The sequence below is a fragment of the Suncus etruscus genome, chromosome 6 (assembly GCF_024139225.1).
Source record: "Suncus etruscus isolate mSunEtr1 chromosome 6, mSunEtr1.pri.cur, whole genome shotgun sequence".
NCBI lineage: Eukaryota > Metazoa > Chordata > Mammalia > Eulipotyphla > Soricidae > Suncus > Suncus etruscus.
Genome location: NC_064853.1, coordinates 43,556,805 through 43,578,750, shown reverse-complemented (window position 1 = coordinate 43,578,750; position 21,946 = coordinate 43,556,805). Strand labels below are relative to the sequence as shown.

The 21,946-nt window shown below is 44.9% G+C and overlaps 1 protein-coding gene across 1 annotated transcript in view; it reads right to left on the bottom strand.

Moving 5' to 3' along the window:
- CSMD2 (CUB and Sushi multiple domains 2) overlaps nucleotides 1-21,946 on the bottom strand; it is a 638,485-nt gene that overhangs the window by 411,215 nt on the left and 205,324 nt on the right. The window contains exons 4-5 of the mRNA XM_049775147.1: nucleotides 18,787-18,981; nucleotides 1,499-1,706 (exon numbers count right to left, since the gene is read on the bottom strand). Of these exons, the coding sequence (XP_049631104.1) occupies nucleotides 1,499-1,706; nucleotides 18,787-18,981 (403 nt within the window). The remainder of the gene's footprint in view (nucleotides 1-1,498; nucleotides 1,707-18,786; nucleotides 18,982-21,946) is intronic.

Here is a 21,946-nt window from a genome sequence, read left to right as displayed (position 1 = left end):
GTTCCCATAAGGCAGGTGGAACTTCACCTCCACGTGGCAGGTTATGGCTTTGGTCCCCTGAATTACTCCCCCCCATCTTGGACCATGTTCATAGGACATGCTGTAAAATCTGAGGCCCTCTAACTTCCTGATAAGAAACCCTCTCCCAGGAGAACTGTGCTTTCTAGGTACCCTCATCCCAAATGCCAGTCTGTATTTGGAAGTAGTCTATTCCCATGTTCTCCTTTTCATTAGAGTCCTCATTGGTTCTGGTCAGGTTTTTCAGAGGAATGTGCCTTATGCGGCTGGTGTTTCTTTTTTTTTCTTCTTTTTTTTTTGTATTTTTAAAAAATAATATCTTTATCTAAGCACCATGATTACAAACATGTTTGTAGTTGTATTTCAGTCATGAAACAGTACACCCTCCTTCACCAGTGCAACAAACATTCCTACCACCAATGCCCCCCGTCTCCTTCCTCCCCCCTACCCTCTGCCTGTATTCAAGACAGGTATTCCACGTCTCTCACTCATTATCATTGTCATGATAGTTGTTAGTGTAGTTATTTCTCTAACTGTACTTAGATGAAACCTGGGAGGAAAGAACTATAGTATCTGTTTACTGAAGGTTCCTTCCCTTCAGACATCCAAGCCTGGGGGGTCAAGTTTTTTGTTTTCCCTTGGCCTCTTCCTTCTCTTACTCTTGTCACTCCTATTTCTACTTTACTTGAGTCCTCTGCCATGCCTGCGGCCCTCATCAGGCCCAGGGACAGGCCCTGTTCTTGCCTAGAGGCTGCAGAGTTGCTGTCCTCATCTAGCAGGGTCACTTCAGGCTGATCCAGCTCCTGAGAAGATGACATAGCTCTGCTCGATGCTCTCATCCTGCTTACACAGCCTGAAGGACAACTGAAGAGTGTTCTAAATGCCACCCTAGTGCTTGTTAAGCTTGTAACCCAGACAGGAGACTGGACACTTCCTTTCACAACCTCAGCATGTCAGCTCATGCACTTCTTTTTATTCCAGAGACAACAACAACGACAATCCTTCATGAGCAGCCAAACTTGGTAGCCATGTCAGAACCTAAGACTGCACTCACATACCTTCAGCATCAGACCTCAGGGACAATCCTATCCCTGGACCAGATGGGAAAATGAATACCACTGACACTTTAATGCCCTCTGCAGTGCACAAACACACCTTTCAAAATGAGAATGTGGTTTGCAGTCATTTCACCGTGACTTTTTAAAGTCAGTGACCAGAACACTTTTAGGCCTAAGACAAACGACTTGACCATGGCCCATCCCAAACTTCTCTAGCAACTTGCTTCAAACACTGGACTGCAATCCCTGTCAAAATAAACTCCACTCTGAAAATGCCATGCTATCCCAATAAAACTGTTATGGCTGGTGCTGATGTAGCCAAGAGGCTTTTGACTTCAAGGAGACCTCAAAGAGACTAAGGCAACTTTCACCCCCTCCCATGTCCACTGGTTGCAATGTGGGGGAAGAGAGAGGGTGCTTACCAGAGGGAGGAGCCTTCAGTGCCTGTGACTTCCAGAAAGTCATAGCCATCTTCCAGCTGGAAGTCAATGAAAACCAAGGCGATGGTGTCCCCCAGCTCAGCTAGGATGGTCCATGTGCAGTCAGCATTGTTCTGGTACTCCGAAGGAAAGTGGGGGCTGGCGATGATGCCACTCTGGCCCCGCAGGGTCCCACCACACGCATCATCCGCTGTGGGTACAGAGACAAGAGTTAGTGGGTCCACTGTTCATGTCTGGCTTTCTCCTAGGATTTACCCGGAACAGACATAGAGCATTCTAGGGTGTGATAGAAAGGATGAGACATGCTATTACAGGGAAGTAGAATATTGAAAATAATCATCCCAGATTTCTACATTTCTACAGTTCTCACCACATGCCAGGATTGTTCATAGATTGTAGATTTGATTGTAATCATGGACTCAAGTTGGAGATCAAGACACAGGGAGGTTAAGCAACCTGCTTGGGGTCACACAGCCATTAAGCTGAGAGTTGAACTCAGCCCTATATCCACACTCTTTATTGTACCCCACTGCTCCAGGGAATCTAGGAAGGAGGGGAAATAAATCATCACACTCAATTTCCTGATCACAACTATAGTGAATCAGACACTTCTTCCCAGTGGGTCTTAGGACACCTCAGTGATGATGAAGCAGGAAAAAGACTCAGGGCAGTTCCTCAGTGAAAACTTTTCAAAACTGTCATAGCTTAGCAGGACCTTTGCTATCTTTCTTCCTCTCCAGTCCCAGACAGTTCTGTTCTAGTGTGGTGTCAGTTCAGAATCCTACCCATGCCCTGGCCAAGCCCTCTGCCAACAATGACCTGTTTAAAGTCATTTCTATGTTTGAGACCTAAGATAAATATCATATCTGGGTATCAATGCTTCCATCCATTCCTGGTAACCACTCTCCCCCAATCTCATGTCTACTTTCAGTCTAAGAGCTTTCCATTGTGCCCAAGTGACCACTGCCACTATCTGTTCTCACTGAGTCTCTGGGGCAAGTAGTGTTTTATTCCCCCTACAGGGTCAACTGCTATAGTCTCACTGTTCTAGCCAAATTTCCTGCTGAGATGGATGGTGACATTCAGAAAAAATGATCTAAGGTGGATATGGAAAAAATGATGTAAGGTGGATATGGAGAGACAGTCCATGGGTTAGTGCTCTCAACATGCATATGGTCAACCTGAATTCTATCCTTAGAATTGCATGGTAACAGTTAACTCCTTTAAGCCCCATTAGGAGTGATTCCTGAGCTCAGGAGTAAGCCCTGAACCAAGCTAGATATGACCCACAATTTAAAAAAAAATTCAAGGAATGTGCTTTGCTACTGATGAGTGAAAAGCAGAGGCTTTTCAGTGATTGCAGACCATCATTTGAAGCCACTTAGCTGGGGAAGTTACTTCAACTTTCCAAGCTGGCTTTCCTGCAGCCTTCATGGCAGTAAGTGATTACGATACACTGCAGCATGTGCTGTGTAGGAGATAGGGGCTAAATTGTGAGGCAGGGAAAGGCACTAACAGGGCTCAAATACATGTATCAGAAGGAGCAGAGGAACAATAATAAAAGCCAGTACTTGTTGAATGTCTATAATATACCAGGCATCATCTTAACTACTCCACATATTTCATCTAATCCTAATACTATGAAGTATTATGAAGCCTATGAAGTATTGTTCTCATTTACCGCATGGAAACCAAAGCACAAAGGAATTCCATCACTTGCAGAAGGTGATATATTTCAGAATGAAAAAAGGAACTGGCATTCTATGTTGGACAGTTGATTCTAAAGCCTCTGTTCCTATCCAGTACACTCTTCTGTTACCTTACCATAAAAGTCATCCTTTGAAAATTTGGAAAAGAGGCTAATTCTTTAGGTGAGTCACCCGGGAAAAGTTTATAGGAAAAGTACTATTAGACTAGATTTTGGAGGATAAGTATAAGTCCACTGGGTAGGGGGAATAAAAGAAAGGCTATTTTTGGTAAACGGCATCACATGTTAAGTACAGTCCCATAATACAGACATGTCTAAGGTAAAGAACTGTAGATGATTTACCAGAGTAAATCGAGAGGAATGGCAGACGACTGTAGTGGAAATAGAAGGGACCACATGACATAAAATGCTGAAACTTTAAGATCTGGAGACAAAGGGAAAACAACTTTGGAAAGAAATAAATTTTAGGGAACTAGAGTGAGTACAGCAAGGATAGTGCTTGCCTTGCACATAGCTGACCAGGTTTGATCCCCGGCATCCATTATAGTTCTGTGATAATACCAGGAGCAATTCCTAAACACATAGGAGGAGTAAGCCCTGAGCACCCCTGGGTATAGCTCCCTAACATACAAACAAAATTAATTTTAGGAACAAGGATGTCTTCTAGATTTGAATTCGTGTTCTAGAATTCCCCAATATGACCAGGCAATTTATTTCTTGAACTTCTCTGTTTTTTAGAAGGAAGGGGTACATATCTCATGGTGCTCAAAGTCTACTTTTGGCTCAGGGCTCAAAGTTTAATGCCTGGCAAGGAACTATGAAGTGCAGAGATCAAATCAGTGATCTTTTATGCAAAGCACACACTCCAGCTCTTGAAGCGATTTGCGCCCGCCCTCTCTAGCACCCCCAACACCATCCCTCATTTCATTTTGCTTCTCTGTACAATGATTTGTTGTGATTAATAAAATAAGATAATTAAGGTGACAATACCTAGCATTAGTCAGTGATTAGTGGATACCCCCCAAATGCTGTTCTTTTCTTCTACTTCATCTTGAGGATCAAAGGCAGTGAAGAAATAGGATTAATCTTGCAGCTCAGAAAGCTTACCTTGGCTGCTACATAGAGAAGATCTGCAGAGGGGGAACTATTAAGATGCTTATGGTGGGACACAATTATCCAAATCTGGGTGAGGCCAGAGGAGACCTGAGCTAGGACCCTGAGGAAGAAGGTAGCAGGTATATCACTGAGATGTTGGAGAAGTGAATCTTATAGGACTAAACAACTCAGTGAAATGGATTCCAGACTTTAGGCATGAGCACCAAGCAGAATGAAAGGTGACATTCCTGGAGCAGGAGACCTAGGAGAATAGCCCTTTGCCATGGAGACAACAGCCAGGAAGGAGTTTAATCCAAATATGAGGCAGCGGGTTCCTATGGAATATACCAAAAGAGAGTCTGGGTGAGAGCTAGAGATGACAACAGTGTAGTAGGGTGCAAAATGTGCATTTATTCAGCAGCTCTATTACCTATGCCTTTCTCTAAGGGCAGGACCTACTTCCAGAGAAGTAGTTTCTCCAGATCCCCATGTTTCTCAAAGTAGAGGCTGAGGTATACCCAAGGGCCACCAGGAGAAATTCCATGGAGATGCTGAAGGCACAGTGAGAGCGCAGGAGATGAAGGGGGATGCTTGACATAGGAGGTAGTGTCTGTGAGACATCATTCATTCATTTTTAGATGGTTAATAACCTACAACATGCCAGGCCCTCCTGTAACTAGTGGGAATGTGTACAAATGGAATACCTTCTCTGGTGGGGCTCCCATTTTCTTCAGGAGAAAACATCAACACCCAAGAGGAGGAAATAAGCCTTGTGGTAAGAGAGATGACAACAGAACTGGAGGCTGGAGCTCCTGGGTCTGGGCCTCTCAGAAGTGCTCAGGAAGGCCTCATGGGGAAGTCTGCATTTTAACAAAGGCTCACAGGAGTGAGAGGAAAAATCTGTGGGGATCAGCATTTAGGGAGAAACAGTACATGCAAAGGTCTTGATGTACAGAGACCAGCACACCAAGGAGTAGTGAGAAAACTAAACTAGGAACACAAAAATACAACACAAAAAATGCCCTCTGCACTCCTATCAAAACACTATTTACAACAGCCAAAATCTAGAAACAACCCAGATACCTGACAATAGATGAGTGGCTAAAGAAACTGTGGTATATTTACACAATAGAATACTATGCAGCAATTAGAAGAAATTCAAGTCATAAAATTTGCCTATGCATAAATGGACACAAAGACTATTATGCTGAGTGATATGAACCAGAGGGAGAAAGATAGACATAGAACAGTCTCACTCATCTGCAAGATATAAGAAAAATAAGACAGTACAGCAATAGTATCCAGAAACAATAGAATTGAACACCAGGATGACCAGCTCATGACACAAAGCTTGTCATAAAGAGCTGTGAATGCAGCTAGAGCACTAAACACAATGACAACTGCCATAACAATGATAGTGAGGGAGAGAGGTAGAATGCCTGTCTGAGAGACAGCCAGGATGTTGGAGTGAGGGAGGAAAATGGGGGAGGACATTGGTGGTGGGAAGATTGCACTGATGAACGGTGGTATACATTCTGTGACTGAACTCCAGTATGAAAAATTTTATTTTATTTTATTTTATTTTTATTTATTTATTTTTTTTTTTTTTTGGTTTTTGGGCCACACCCGGCGGTGCTCAGGGGTTACTCCTGGCTGTCTGCTCAGAAATAGCTCCTGGCAGGCACGGGGGACCATATGGGACACCGGGATTCGAACCAACCACCTTTGGTCCTGGATCGGCTGCTTGGGAGGCAAACGCCGCTGTGCTATCTCTCCGGGCCCTATGAAAAATTTTATAATCACTGATTAAAAAAACTAATCCTAGCCTTAAAATCCTAAACCTAATCCTAATCCTAAACCCAACCCTAACATTAATCCTAACCCTAACCCTAAACCTAACCCTATTGCTAATCTTACCCTATCCAGAATCCTAAACCTAAGCATAACCATAACCCAAATTCTAACCCCCTAACATTAATACTAATGTTACAGTTAAAACTGAGCTAGTCCTAACATTAAACCTAACCCTAATCCTAACCCAACCCTAATCCACCCATAACACACCAACTCTAACCCTAACACCCTGTTCCTCACCCTAACCCAAACCTAACACCAAACCAAACCCAAACCCTAATCCTAACCTTAAAACCTGTAGTGCTCCCCCCCCAAAAAAGGAGTAGTGAGAAAACTAAGGAGCAAGCAGCAGTGGGAACAAGAAGAGTGAAGATGTAGAGGTCCCACAGGAGCCCAGAGGCCACTACTAGGACTTTCCCTTTGACTTGGATGAGATGGCAAGTCAGTATAAGGCTCACACTCACTAATCTGATTTGTGATATAATTAGAGGTTGATCCGATCTGTGACTTAACAGGATCCTTGAGCTGTGGTGTAGAAAAAGAGAGAAGAGAGAGAGAGAGAGAGAGAGAGAGAGAGAGAGAGAGAGAGAGAGAGAGAGAGAGAGGGAAGAGAAAGAGAGAACATAGAAGCAGAGGAAGGAGCACTTATAGAGGCTCTTAGACACTGGCAGTCTGGCTATGATTTGAAGGCTGAGCCTGCAGACACACACTTGCTTTGTGAACTGGCTGCCTGGCCGACCCCAGGGGCAAGGTATTGCGACAGAAGAAATGCAAGAGCATTGGTATTGTGGGACTTAGGAGTTAGGATGACTTGAATTCAAAAGGAAAGAAATGATACCAGAACTGTGGCCAGGCAGAGCTTGGCCACATCCAAAGTGATGGAGCCAATTCTACTCTCCCTCCCCTCCTTCCCACTTCTATTGCTGCCACCCATCCAAATGCTCAGGATCTTGGAATGAGTAAGGGATGGTGAGAGAGAGAGAGAGAGAGAGGGAAGGGAGCGAGTGAAGCAGTTTTGCCTTGACTGGCTCTAAATCCAGTTTGACGGAGCTGTTTATTTGTTGTATCGAATGTGCGTTATTTCCAGCCAGGATATCTCTCTGGCAGGAGCCTATGAAGTCTGATCTCCTTCTGATGTCAATAACTTCACTGTGACCATTACCAGGGAGATAAGCTCTGGAGCTGTACAGCAGACAGGAGATTTGTCAATTCCATGCCCGTGGCCCTGCATGGACCTGTCTATGCAGGGAAACTGTCTACATTCCAGCCACATGACTGCTGATTTTTTTTATAAATACATTTTTTTATTTTTCACAGCCTTATTTATGGTACATAGTGACAATGAATGAGGGGCACTCCCACCCCAGTGCTGTCCTCCCTCCACCCCCGTTTGCAGCATGCATCTCATATCTCCCACCCTTTCCCCCCAGCATACTAGTGCTACTGGTCTCCACTTTATAGCTTGTTGTAGATTGTCTATTCTGTTGTCGTTTGCGATAAAAAGGATAAGAAGGAAAAAGAAAGAAGAAAAGAGAAAAAAGGAAAAGAGAAAAAATTGGCTGCAACTACCAAAAAAAGAGAAAAAGAAGAAAAAAAATGCACCCGGCTAATGAGAAAAGAAAAAAAATCACCAAATAATAATCACAGGAGTGAAAAGGGAAGAGAAAAGTGGAGGAGAGAAGGAAAATAAAGTCAAAACCAAACAAATTGAAACAAAACAAGAAAAAGAAGGGGTGCTGCAATGGTAGGGTTTGGCTTTCCCTCCACTTTTTTTTTTTTGTAAAGGCACAGTAAGCATTGGGGGAGAATGAAAATTCCTGTGGCCTAAGAGATTCAGGGCTTCTCCATCTTTGAAGCATACTATCATGGGATCAACCCCTGTCTCCATAGGTGTTCGTTACCTCATCCCAAGGGCTTTGTATGTGGTGCCAGGAAACTTTCCTCTCAGTTGTGGGTGAGACAATGAGGCCACTTATCCAGCGTTCTTGGTATTTGTACAGGTCCTAGGATAGGGTCTAGGTTGGAGTCTTTACGGTTTTAAAGGTTCTGTTCCACCATTGTTGTGTACAGTCTTCTGTATCCGATGCTCCCTGTTTTCATTTAGTGCCCAAGCGAAGTATGGGATATTATAGATCTAAGGGTTCTGCTCAGTCTCTGTTGTCCAAGTTGGGCTTCTGCAATAAGAAATCCCCTTTTTTTTTTTTAATAAGAGTTCTGGTCCACAGTCTAGGGCAGGGTTTTTTTTTATCGGTCCCAAGGATAGTTCTGCCCAGTCACAGCTGTCAAAATCAGTTTTCTGTACATGGTGCTCTTATTTTTCGCTATTCAAAAGACAGTGCATCTTCTGGTTTCCATCCAGTGTTAGGTGAGGTGATGAGACGACTTGACTGCTGATTTTTTTTTTGTTGTTGTTGGCATGTTTGTTTTGGGAGGCACACCCAGCTGTGCTCAGGGTTTACTCCTGACTCTGCTCAGGTATCACTCTTGGCAAGGTTTGGGGTACCATTATGTAGTACCAGTGGTCAAACCTTGGTCCATGTTATGTAAGGTCTTAAGCCTTGTTCTCTCTCTAGGCCTCCTGATTGCTTTGTAAGGGCATGGGTAATCATGATGAAGATGTCCTATCTTCAGTCTGAACCTTGACAAAGAAGTTTGCTGGAGTAGAATGTTGTTGGTGCCCAGCAGAGGATATAGTGGATATATATAGCAAGGCAAGGAGGCCTGGCGTGAGTGGGTGCTTTCTACTATGTTAAGATGTGCTGACACTTGAGATAATTAGAGAAGGACAAAATACAGCAGAGATGCACTGAAAAAGGCCTTGTGGAACTCTCTCACACAGGGAAGGGACTCCTAGATGAGTTTCAAATAAAAGAGAAAGCCCAGCCCTAATTTAGAAATGTGACTGTTGGCTGGATAATGGACAGATGTTGTGGTTGAAAGTAGCAGGGTGGCAGACCAAAGGTAAGGAGAGAGCTTTGGAACAAGGTCTTGATGGTGAAAGGAAGAATACAGACATATTCAGAATCAGGGTTAGGTGGGCAAAGAGAAGCAAAAGAAAGAAGATCCTGGGATTTCTGTTAGGGATTAAGATGATGCTATTAAGGCCAACAGGGACCAGGGTGGAAACAGCTCCATGGACAAGGGTGACCCTCCCTCTGGGTCTGTCCCCATCCCCATGCTGAGTATGAGTCTTGAGGGACAAAATGGAACCATGCCCAACGCACCAAATCTAGAGGGCCTAGAAATTATGATGCTTGCATTAACAAGGCAAATAGGAAATTCCTCTGTGGAAGTAAAGTAAAGGTTAGAAACACTATGAACAGGTGGAACAAAGGACCTGGGAAGAGCCAAGAAAGCAAGATGGGGCAGGATCTCCCCTCTGGAGAGGAGGCCAGGTCTCTGACAGCCGCAACATTGCTAGCCATCTGTATGTGAGACCAGGTAGACAAATGTTCCAGGGAAACTGGAAAGGGAAGCAGATCTAGGGAGAAAGAGGATGCCACAGCTTCTGTCTGGCTCCAGGCTTAGAAACCCATCAAGTTTTCCCTGTGGTTCTCTCTCTTCACCCAGCCCAGGTATCCTCATCCTTTCCTGCCACTGAGTATCCTTCTTGTGGACATGCCATCTTGGAAACCATCCAGGATATGTCCTACTTTCCCCAGAGCCTTAGGCCAGAAGCTAGGGGTCACACCCACTCCTTATCCCAGACACAACCAGTGATCAAGTCATGTCTATAATGGTTCTGTACCTGGTCTTCTGCCTTCACCCTTCTTCTAGAAAACACTTATGTTTCCAGGCAGCTGGAAGGCCAATCCCTGCTTGAAAACAGCTTCCCAGAACTAGCTACCCAACCTGGCCACTCAATTATAAGAACCCCTCTGACTCCCATAGTCCCTGAGGATTGAGCCAGGGTCTTTGGAGGCATCTGGCATCTCACTGTTTGCAGATCATTGAAAGGGCTATTTTTTTTTCATTCTAGAAACTTCTTTCACCCTTGTTAGACCTGGATGCCTACTCTTTATTCTTCAGGTCCCAAAATAAATGTCACTTCCTCCAAGATCTTTCCAGAAATAGAATCCTCTTTCCATACATTAACCCCCCCTTAAACACTTTATATCTTCTCCTAGTTACTGTTTCTAACTAATTGATCAATCACATTGAGAATTTACTGTCTGGTCAGTAAACCCTAGGAGAGGAACCTAATCTACCACTGGCAAGCATGTACTGAGCTTTTGTTCCACAAAGAAATGGATGGGAATTCAAAGCTCAGAGGTTTGGGACACCAGCAGAGCCTCCCACCCTGACATTTTCACACATCCTTGCTTGGCAAGAAGGTGTGGCAAGACTGCTGACATGTCTAAACTCCCCAGTGGGAGTCAAGGATCTTTGACTATACAGAACTGAGAATTCGGGGAGCCTGAGATGCTTTGGCCAGAGGTGCCAGGCTGCTTTGAAGATGACTTCTGGACCAGCTGAGCTGCCCCTGCCTCTGGGCTCTGCTGAAACCCTTGTTCCAGCACCTCCCTGCTTTGATTGAAGATGCTGTAAAAGTTGTTTGGAGATTTTCTCACACTTTAAATAAGGCATCATATTTCATGGTTACAACTTCAGAGCCATAAAATATAACCTTCAGCTGACACCACAGTCCTGCAATATTAATTCACACATCCCCGTCTCCGGCAATGAGCATGCTGCATGGCCATTAAGTCATGTATATCTTAGGTGCAGGTGTGTTAGGTCGATGGTTGCCTGCCTAAGCTTATGGCTACATTTATGATCAATGTTAATTCCTTTGGAAATTCTCCAATGAACTATAATTTAGAGAATGATTCCTCAGCTCTCTTTGGCATCTGCTAACTCTACAATGATTCTCACTGCTCCTTTTTACTTCCCCCATTTCAGGGCAATGCTGTACACTACACATCGTGACCATCTGGAAACTTCAGGAGGGCCTTAATATTGGGCTTATGATCACATTTTCCTTCCCTGAGGCCATTTAGTCTCTTAGAAAAGGAAAATCCTAATGGTCCCAGTGCAAAACTGAGAACAAAGTAGGAGGGCCCCAAAACTTTTTGTGCTCCCATTTTCTGGTAGGTGGTAGCCCCAACAACCTTCCCAACCTTATCAGTGGCCTCTTCTGGGGCTGAGGGCTCTGCCCTGTTATCCTTGGCTTTACCAAGGACACACCTTCTTAACATAAAGAAATTATCATCACCTGAGAACATCCCTTTCCTGTACTACAACTCCTAAACCCCACTGCTGTGGGGGGGGGGGGGAAATAAGTGAACCACCCAGACATGGTTCTTGATTTTCTACTTCTCAGAACTGGGATTTTCTATTAGTCTGGGCATTGAGCTGGACATTTCTGCATTTCCTCCATAGTATCCACAAACCTCAGAGACAGAGGTTCTATCTCAATCTTCTGAGAAAGAATTCTGAGATTTAACACATTTTTTTTTGTTTTTGGGCCACACCCGTTTGACGCTCAGGGGTTACTCCTGGCTATGTGCTCAGAAATCGCCCCTGGCTTGGGGGGACCATATGGGACGCTGGGGGATCGGACCACGGTCCATTCCTTGGTTAGCGCTTGCAAGGCAGACACCTTACCTCTAGCGCCACCTTCCCAGCCCCAATTTAACACATTTTGAAGTGAAACTGGTCCACTGCCACCCAGCTATGAATACAGGGGCCTCAATCAGATCCAAGAACTTCTGATTCCACACCTGTACCCCCTATTTCCGGCCTCCCCAGATTTGGTGGTGTTAGGGTCCGAAACAGAAGGGTGAGACCACTCAATTGAAATAAAGCAAAGCAAGACTTTACCCATCTGCCAACAAGCCCAAAACTGACCAGTCAGGGCCACCTCTTGCAGGAGACAACCCCCTGTGGTATAGTGGCTAGCTTATCCACTTATCCTGGGGTTGCCACAGGGAAGTTACAGTATATGGTCACCATTAAATTGATTGTCTAGTGTCAAGGGGATTTTACACTATTTTGTGTGACCTGACAGTCTATCTGCTATCACCAGATGTCCAGGGGTGGTATTTGTGGTCTCTAACAGGCTTGGAGAGGATCTGTGTCACAGTTGGGAGATGGAAACTTAGCCATAAAGGGAAACTTAGCCCGGAGTCCCTTTTGCTCTAGGTTTCACAGTGGCTGCAGTGCTGTCACAAGTAAGGGTGTCAGACTCTAGAGTGGGGTCTACCAGTTTCCTACTCCCCTCTCCTCCAGAGCCCAAGATGTGGCTCTGTGCTGCTTCTGAGCAAAGGCTCAGTTACCCCTGACTCAGGCAGAGAGGGGAGACTTCAGGCTCAGATTTCCTCAACCTTGAGGCTCCATGAGAAGATCCTCAGGTCCTTCCCCAGAGGCCTCTATCCTGAGCATCATGGGATAAGCCCAAGAATCCAGAGGCAAGCTGGTAGTCTGTCCCCATGACATTGTACTTCCTGCCTCATCAGTCAGACATCCTGAGATCATCAAGCTCTCAAGTTCAGTCAGTGAATTTAAGGCAGAGTGACACAGAGACTTTAGAGCCTGCCACCAACCAGTGGTCAGAACTGCCAGACTGTTTAGTATGGGGAGCAGGCAGACCCCCAGGACACACACCATGAGAGATCTGGCTTGACCCAAGACCACCATAATGAAGGAACTAGAAAAGTATCAGGATTATCTTAATGCTCCTGTCCCAAGTCTAGACAATGTTGGTCATGGCATGACTAGAGGGTACACGCTGGATTGGAGTGAACTGGGCTGAATCCTGGCTGTAGCACCTCCTTGCTACGTGACCATTGGTCAAACTCACCACAGCTGCCCCAGCTCCCTCACTAGTGCCAGGAAATAGCAATATCTTAACCTGCCAGGGTAGAGACAGGTATTGAAATTAGACTGCAGAGTCTGGCTCATAGTTAAGGAAAGATAATTGCTGGCTTAGAGTGACCATCACTGTCAGAATCACAGTGCCTTGATTTCAGAGACAGTATGACAAGACAGGGCCTCCTCTACTGTGCCCTGAGCAGGCATTCATCTGAGCCTCACTCCCACATGACAAGTGACCTATACTAACTGTCTTCATGTACAACAATGAAAGTAGGGTGCAGGAAGAGAGAAGTAGCTCACACAGGACTTGAATCCAGGTTACTGAACTCCCAGCCCATGCCCTAAATTGCTCTGAATTTCATAGTGATGTTCGGGGAGGTAGAAAAAAGGGCAGGAAGTCCCAGTGGCCAGAGAGGTTCCAGGTATTCAAGAGCCACATTTGGCCCATACCAGAAAGTCAATGCTCAGAATCACTCTGAGGGCCTAGCTGTGAGCTGTGGTCCTTGGGGGATCCTTGCATACTTTAGAATCCATCCAAACAGCAGGGCTCAGCTCTCACTAACCAAACCCTTTCTGCTCTCTTTTTCTTGCAACTCCAGAGTCCATGTTCCTCTGGATTCCCTTTAGTTCAAAATGTCACCTTCCCTCTGACTTGACATCCCCACTTGCAGGTCTCTTCACAATTCCAGCTTCATCTGGACAAAACAAGTTCTCTTAATTCTCTGTAAGCTCACAATTTGTTGCTGTCACCCATTCTAGTAACAGGAACTCTCACCCCAGTAGGATCACACATAGAGAGAGCTAGAATCACTCACCTCCATTGTTTTTCCATCACAGTGCCAGACACCCAAACCAAATTCCCAATCTCCTCAAATTTCCCATCTCCACTGAGGCCACCTTCCCTGTTAAACAACTCATCTTTGCTTGTCTGTGACTGTGTCTTTGCTAATCATCATCCCTCATCCTTCAAGCATCCAGAGTTATCATTTAAAGAAATTCAGTAAGTACACCATCCTTCCTTGCTTAAAATCTTCCCTAGCATCCTTCTGAACTTAGAAACCAAATAAAACTCCTTTTGGGTAATAGCCAGTATTACTCAGAGTCTACATTAGGCATGTTGCTCCCCAGCCCATGCTCTGAATTGCTCTGAATTTCATAGTGATGTTCAGGGAGGTAGAAAAAGGGGCAGGGGGTCCCAGTGGCCAGAGAGGTTCCAGGTATTCAAGAGCCACATTTGGCCCATACCAGGAAGTCAATGCTCTGGTGGTGCTCAGGGAGTCTTTCGAAGCCAGAGATCAAAGCCAGGCCTCCTGCATGCAAATCTCTAACTCTTTGATGCTTCCCAGGCCAAAATTAAGCTTTTGTTTTATCACATGGTTCCCCACTTTGGTCTATGCAGATAAATGTGCCTGTTTGCTATTCCTCTAACATGCCAAGCTTTCTCCTGTCAAAGGACCTTTGGACCTACCCCTCCTCTTTTTGAAAGTATTGTTTCCCACCTCTTCACACACAACCTCTTTCCTGCCATGAAGGACTCAGTTCAGAGACCATTTCTTCTGAGAGATCTCCCAACAGCACTATCTAGAGTGACCTTCTTTGTCATGAGTTTGCCACTGCCTTCACAGTTCTGAGAATGATCCAAAATGTGCTTATCCAGTTTGTCTTTTTTCTGCCCTACAACTGCTCAATATACACTCCATGAGATCATGGGATTTGTACTGACATGTTCCCCCCTGCCATGCTCTGCATCTAGAACAATATCTGGCACTTAAAAGGGCAGTCGATGAACACAGTCAATCAATGATTGTCTGGCACATTGCAGGCGTCCAGTACAAAGTTGTTGAGTCTGAGTGAATGAATAAATAAGTAGTCAACCTGAGGCTGCTACCTAAAACTTAGAGCATCTTAGCAGTCTCAGGGGACTCATAGCTATGAGCTGACATGACTAGGTCAAGCATATCTCTCACCCTAGCCCACCTACTGCTTTAGTTTCACATTCTGTTGCCTCCACCTCCTCTGATTAGAAAATCTGGACTGCAGAGCAGTGTTTGTGATCCAGGATTCAACAGACCCAATGCCCATGTCCTCAGCTCTGAGGACAGCCTGCAGTGGTTTTTGGCTGGAACCCCAGAGACCAAGCATTTCTTATTCCTCTGCTGGGTTTCCACCACCTGCCTCTCAGCCCCCAGAGTATCTGAACCCAGTGCCTGTCCTTTGTATCCTTTCTCATCCCAGGTTAAGATCCTCACTAGCCAAAGGCTTCTTGATGAAATCTATATAGTCTTCCTTCTTGAGGAGGCTTAGCAATATAGTGGGGCCCAGGGAGAGATGCCTTGGGAAAAGACAGACAGGGAGGCCATGCACACTTCCCTCTGACAGCTAGCTGTCAGCTGGGTGGGCCAGGAATCTTAGGAGCTCAGATTCACACCCATCCCAGCTCTTGCCCATTTCCCCTTAATTTGAGCCATGTCTCTGGCTGGAGCTGCCCTTTCCACCACGGATATGGCTTATCTGCTATGAAGCAGAGGCATACTATTCTCATCCTTGTCCAGGCCAGTAAGTGCTGGACTCAGAACATTTCTGTCACTCAGAGCCGCTGGGCAGGCAGGCTGAGCCAGGCCACTCACTTTCCATTCTGACTTGTGCCTACATGATCCTGATGGCAAATCAGACCCAGCCAGCCATTCATTCAGCTAATATTTACAGACCACTGCCCCCTGGTTATCCATGCACAGATGCCAGTCCATGAGTCTACATGAGAGGAAGAAAGGCCAGAAAGCTCTCAGCCTTCCAGAATAGGAGCCTGTTAATTCTGGCATGACTGCAGCTCCTGGTAAGTGCAGTAGGAGTGAGCAAGTGAGCACCCTCAATTCCTTGGTCACCTACTGGAGGCAGCCTGGACAAGTGTTGTCAGGAAGTCACTGATGGATTGGAGGAGCTTCTCTATGACAGGTGGTGGCAAATGAGAAGAGAAATGGAAACAAGCAGGGGCAGGATAGGAGCATGTGCTTTCCTCTCCTGATCAATAAGCAGTTCTGTCTTTGTGCCCAGGCTCCTTGGGTCTCGGGGCTCAAAGCTCTTCTGCTGGGGGTGGGGGGGCTGAAACCTTAATGGGTTTCCTGGTATATTAGGGGGAAGGAGGAGGCACATTCTCTGATGAGGCTGACTTGCAAGAGGGGACTTAAAAGGGCTGGCCTAGAGCCCTGGAAGTCACGTGTATTCCACTAAATAATGAACTTGACCTCATCCTGATGGATAGCCATGGGAGGGACTCGGAGCCATGAGTGGCATTGTCAGATTGGAATCCATGAAAATTGTCTCAGCAGTGTGGACAATGGACTGGGATGCTGCAGGATAGGGGACCAGAGGAAGGCTGCCCAGTGAGAAACGCCTGGCCTGGCCTTGAGTCAGGTGAGGAATGAGGAGGCGGGGCTGTACCCAAGGAAGTCCCTGAGGAGGAGTAGAATGAGGATATTAGAGTCAGAAGGAGACTTGCCAAGACATGGTGACTTGCAGGGGAATTAAAGAATGAGGAGTGTGAGATGCCACTGGGTGATGGGGGAAGGGCTTGGCTGGCTTGGCTGAGAGGGATGGTGGTGCGAAAGAGGGGGCTTAGAGAAACAAAGTCAGTACTGGATGTCTTCCCACTCCCTTTAAGCACATTGTGGGGTAGGGTTTGGTGAAGTGTAATTTCCATGTGGTCCTGATGCTTCAGACAAGGTTGAGCGGGAAGGAGATTGGAGAGTCATCCCTGGCCATAATTAAGTGACACACAGTGGCTTAGAAATTGCAAGAGATGCAAGATGTTCAGAGTAGAGTATGCTGGGTTCTCTGATGCTTAAAGGAAAGAGAGAGAGAAGTGGGCAGAAAAACTTGCTTGAGTAATTAATGAAAAGGTCATAAGAAAACTCCCCAGGGTCTGAGACATGGTTCAAGCTTCCTCAAATAGGACAGACTCAGACATCAGTCTTTGTGACCATGGCCCTCAGCACCATGAGGTGTAACTCTGATGGTCCCCTAAAATGTAGGGCTGGGCCCTGAATTATGAGTCTTGTATTGCCCGGAAAGACCCCTACTTAAGAAAACAAAGGCAACTGTTTCCATAAATTATAGTTTAGTTTTACTGTTTTTGAACCTGCTGATAATCAGAGGTTACTTTTGACTCTGTATTCAGGAATAATTCCTGGAACACTTGAGACCATATGAGGTTCCAGGGATTGAACCCAGGTTGGCTGAGTGCAAAGGGCCCTAACCATTGTACTATCATCACTTTAGTCCTCATGACCATAAATTATGGCTTGATCATAATTTTTTGTTTGTTATTTGTCTTTCTGTTTTGGGCCACATCTGGCTATGGTCAGGGTATATTCTTGTTCTGTGCTCAGGAGACACTCCCAGAGGTGCCCAGGGGAGCCTATGGATGCCAGGGATCAAATTCAGGTCAGCTGTGTGCTAGGCAAGCATTCTCCCCACTGTATGATTGCTTTGATCCCAGAGTCATAGATTTTGGAGACCACACCATCATCTCACCTTAATCTGTCCCATTGAAAGGGGTTCCTTAGGGACCAGAGTGATAGTCTTTATGGGAAAAGGAGGGTTGATTCCTTCCTTTTTATACTAATTACAGAAAAGCTTCCTCTCAGATCAAAGGTAGAACTTGACCCCAAGAAGAGCTACTTGTTCCAATCATGACTCAATTTCCTGAAATTATCCTCCAATGCCTATATCTGGCTCTACTGGGATCTATGGAATTTAAAGATAGATATTTAAGATGAAAAGAGTGGTGACCCATGCAAGGGTTGTTTAAAGGTCAAAGAATATAAGAGCTAGAAAAATTCCCACCTGATTTGGCAACAGAATGCAGAATATTGGGGCCAAAGGCCAGGGTACTGAGGAATAAATAGGAAGTGAGACAAGGCTAGATGGAACTTTCTAGAGGCTTAGTGTTGCCACTGGCAAGGGAAACCCTTTAGTACAATGTCACGGTTCTTAAACGATGGTTTAAAAATAACCACGTACTTTGTAGTGCACTATAATATGCATTAGGTACATATTTGTAATGAATACACATGTGTAATGCAACGTAAAAGCTAGCAGGAAAATATAGAACTTAGGGTTATAATAAATTATGATTATAATAAATATGCTATCTTTTATGTTTTTATGTGTTTTTTAAGATCACTTAGAAAAGAGGGTGCATTCATTTTTATCCTCAGATAAGAGGCATGCGAAATTATCCTAGAAATAAATTTGGTTGGGGTGGTGAGAACAGGGTGACCAGCTGTCCAGGACGGCCTGGGAGGGTTGGGCCTGGGGAATGGATTCAAGGATACAGGGATTCTGGAGTTAAAGCCAGCAAAATCTTGGAAACCAGGGTAAAGAAGTCTGTATGGCTGGGAGACAGAGATTGCGAGATCATGACAAAAGTTAGGCTACTTTTTAGAGGCTACTTTTTGGAGGTGTTGGATAAAATGATTTAGAGCCTATTTGGAGGTTGAGAGGAGGGAGAAGAAATATTAAACACAGAGAGAATTACAATTGCAGGAAGGAAGTGAAAATACAATGAAAATACAAGGAAGTAAGGATGAGGAGAGCAGCCAGGCTAAGAGTTAAGTGAGTGGATGAGAAAGGAGGTGGAGGGAGGGAGTATCCATCCAGGAGATCAGGTGAGATTAAGGAGTCCGAGATAGAACAGCTGTGGATGGAGACCGAAGTTGATCAATGACACCCTACAGAAAATGCACCTCTCCAGGAAGCTGTGCATCTCCTCCCCAGCTGCCCTTCTCTGGGCACCTACCTCGACAGGAGGGCAGCGGGAAGTCCCACGTGGCGCTGTTCTCAGAGGCGGCATGGCAGGTGAGCACGGCGTGGCCCTCCAGGAAGAAGCCGGGATTGCAGCTGTAGCGCACCTTGTCCCCCAGATTGAAGGTGGAGCCCTGCTGGATGCCATTGGCCAGGCGCCCCGGGTTCCCACACGTGTGACTGGGGAGAACTGTGGGGAGAAGGAAAACCACATAGGATCAGCGAGCTAGGCCTACTCCAGTCTCCAAGCAGCACTTCACTAAGAAGGACTGCCTTTGGGGGTCTCATTTCCTCCGGACAGGTTTGGTCTGAGGTTTCTCCGAGGTCACCTGCCTGGTATAAGCATTTCCTTCCATCAGGTTTTCTGAATTCTCTCCTGCTCGGATATAGGTATGAGCTAAGTAGCTAAAGATGCACCTAGGGAAGGGACTTTCCTCTCTGGGCTCCCTAGACTCTTGAAAGGGCTACAGAGTGTGGCCTGGAGATTAAACCAACAGTCTGTGCTTTGCTCTGGGTCTCCTCTGGCAATCAACTGGAAGTGGGGCCAAAAGGGCTTGGGGGAAATGAAGGGATCATTAGTGCTAGTCAGTGAAAAGTGAAGAGGAGGACCTGAGCTTTGATCGGTTAAACCCTTTCAAGAGAGAAAAGGGAAACATAGTGAGGGAGAAGAGCAAAAGCAATCACAGCCAGGGTGCCAGATCCTCAGTAAATATAGTCCAGAGCAGCAGCCCCCACCAATCAGGAAGGAGAGGGTGTGACTCTTCAGTGAGGCTCCTCCCATCCCCTAAAGCTGGAATCGCCTTTGCCTTGGAGTTATCTCCATCCACCCCCACACTGCTTCAATATGTCCTGGAGCTTGAGGACAAGGGGTCACAGTCAAGGTCAGATTGCTTGCCAAATCGCATCACCCAAGGATAGTGTACTGAGGGCCCCAAGAGACCTGGCTGTAGTGTGGTGGAGTAACAGAGCTTGGAATATAACCCTGCCTAATAACTCCTGGTGGGAGCTGAACAAGTCTCTCAAGCACTGTCCCTCAGTCCCCCAATTTGAAAGAAGATTCAGTGAGTTCAAGCTTGTAGAATATTCAGGACAGAGTCTGGATAAGTATAACAAAGGAATTTTGCTCCCAATCCATCCAGGGACCTATGGGCATATGCAAAAGCATTCATTATCTCTTATTAAAGACATGCAGGTTAAAATGACAATGTGATATCACACCAGTGAGAATGACCTATACAAAAACAAACAAAAACTGGAAGCAACCAGTATTGCGGAAGGGGGTATAGTAAAAAAAAACAAAAACAAAAACCTTCACTCATTGTTGATGGAACTGTCCTCTTATTAATAATTTATAAAAAAAACAGTATGGAGAGTCTCAAAAATTAAATACAACTTCCATTTGACACAGTTATTCACTCATTTGCATCTAGCCCAAAGATACAGAAGCATTATTTTCAAAAGATATTTATATTCATTGCCTACATAGTATTTATAAGCTATTTATAAGAAGATCTGTAAACAACCCAAATACTCAATAACAGAAGAGTGCATAAAGAAATTATGGTATATATACACAATGGAATACTACTCAGCTTTAAGAAAAGATTATCTCTTACCTTTTTGCTACACTTTGAAACTGGAGGATATCAAGGTAATAAAACTCAGTCAGGAGAAGAGAAATGTTGATGACCTCACTCATGTGTGATATGTAAGAAAATAAAATAAGGAAGGAATAGTATCTAATGTAAACAGATCCTTGGATTCTGAGGACAGAATTGAATCATTAAGTTGGGGTAAGAGGTGGAGAGTTGGAAGAAAGTGAACTAGAAATGCAAGGACAGCAATAGAAGGTCTCTGGCACTTCGATAGTAGTAAATGTGCAGTAAATTATGTTATCAAAAGTGTCAGTGTTAACACCGTTGTAACCATATTATCTCAATAACAATGTTTTGTTTTGAGTTATGTTGTATTTGATGGAATTAGGAGTAGGGAGGAGACCGAATTCAATGAAGGAAATCAGAGATAAATTCCTGGAAGAGGTGATATCTATGCTAACTTTAGAGATAAGTGAGATTTTCTAGATCAAAGAGTTTTACAGAAAGTGAGAGTAACAAGTGCAAAGGCTTAATTCTTCATCTTCCCAGAGCTTTGCAGCCACTTACTGCACATATTATTGCCTCCTAGGACACTTTCTACCAGCCATGCTGACCTAGAGACCTTTGGATAGGCTTCCCCTTCCCATTTATTCTCCTATTGAGAGAGCTTGGTGTGGATGTAAAGGGCAACACCAGTACCATCATGATCTGGGCCAGAAGTTATGTCACTGTCTTGCTCAGTTGCCTTGAATAATGTGACTTCTCTGACCTTATATCGCTGAAAGTAAAACAATAGTTTTAATAGTTGAATAGATTATCAGTAATAAGGAATTTATCCCTCTCATAGTATGTGTTCAAGAAATTTGATCATTCGACAGGGTTTTGTGGCCTTGATGACAGCTCCTGTCAGTTGTATCTTGTGGTCCTCATTAAAGGCCTGGTACTTGTAGAGATATATTTGTGTGTTCGTTAATTAGTAGCTTGTAGTAGTTAGTTACTTGTATTAATCCTTTCATATAATAGAAATTCATAAGAACCTATTATACTAGAAATAAAACAAACTAGGTAAAGTAAATCCTGCCTTTAAGACACTAAAGTCAGTGTGAGAGTTACCTTGAATATTCAAGAATTTTACTTTCCTAGTCTTCACCTATGATCACCATCACCGTGCCCATTAGTCGAGCTTAACATTTCTATGGCCCTGCTCTAAGTTTCCTGGTATTTCTGATGATTCCACAGGGTTGACTTCCTGGGTGTTCCCATAATTCCACTTCCTTGGCATTTCCCATGATCCCACAGTGCTGGCTTCCTGGCATCCTCATGATCCCAGTGCTAGCTTCATGAGGATTCCCATGATTCTATTTCCTTCACATTTCCCATGATCCCATAATGCTGACTTCCTTGGTGTTCCCATGATCCCTCAGAGCTGGCTTCTTTGCCATTTCCTCTGCTGTAGGTTTCTTGGTGCTTCTATGATCCCAGAAACTTCCATGAAGTCAGTAAAGGTGGTGTGTGTGTGCGCGCCTGTGTGTGTGTGTGTGTGTGTGTGTGTGTGTGTGT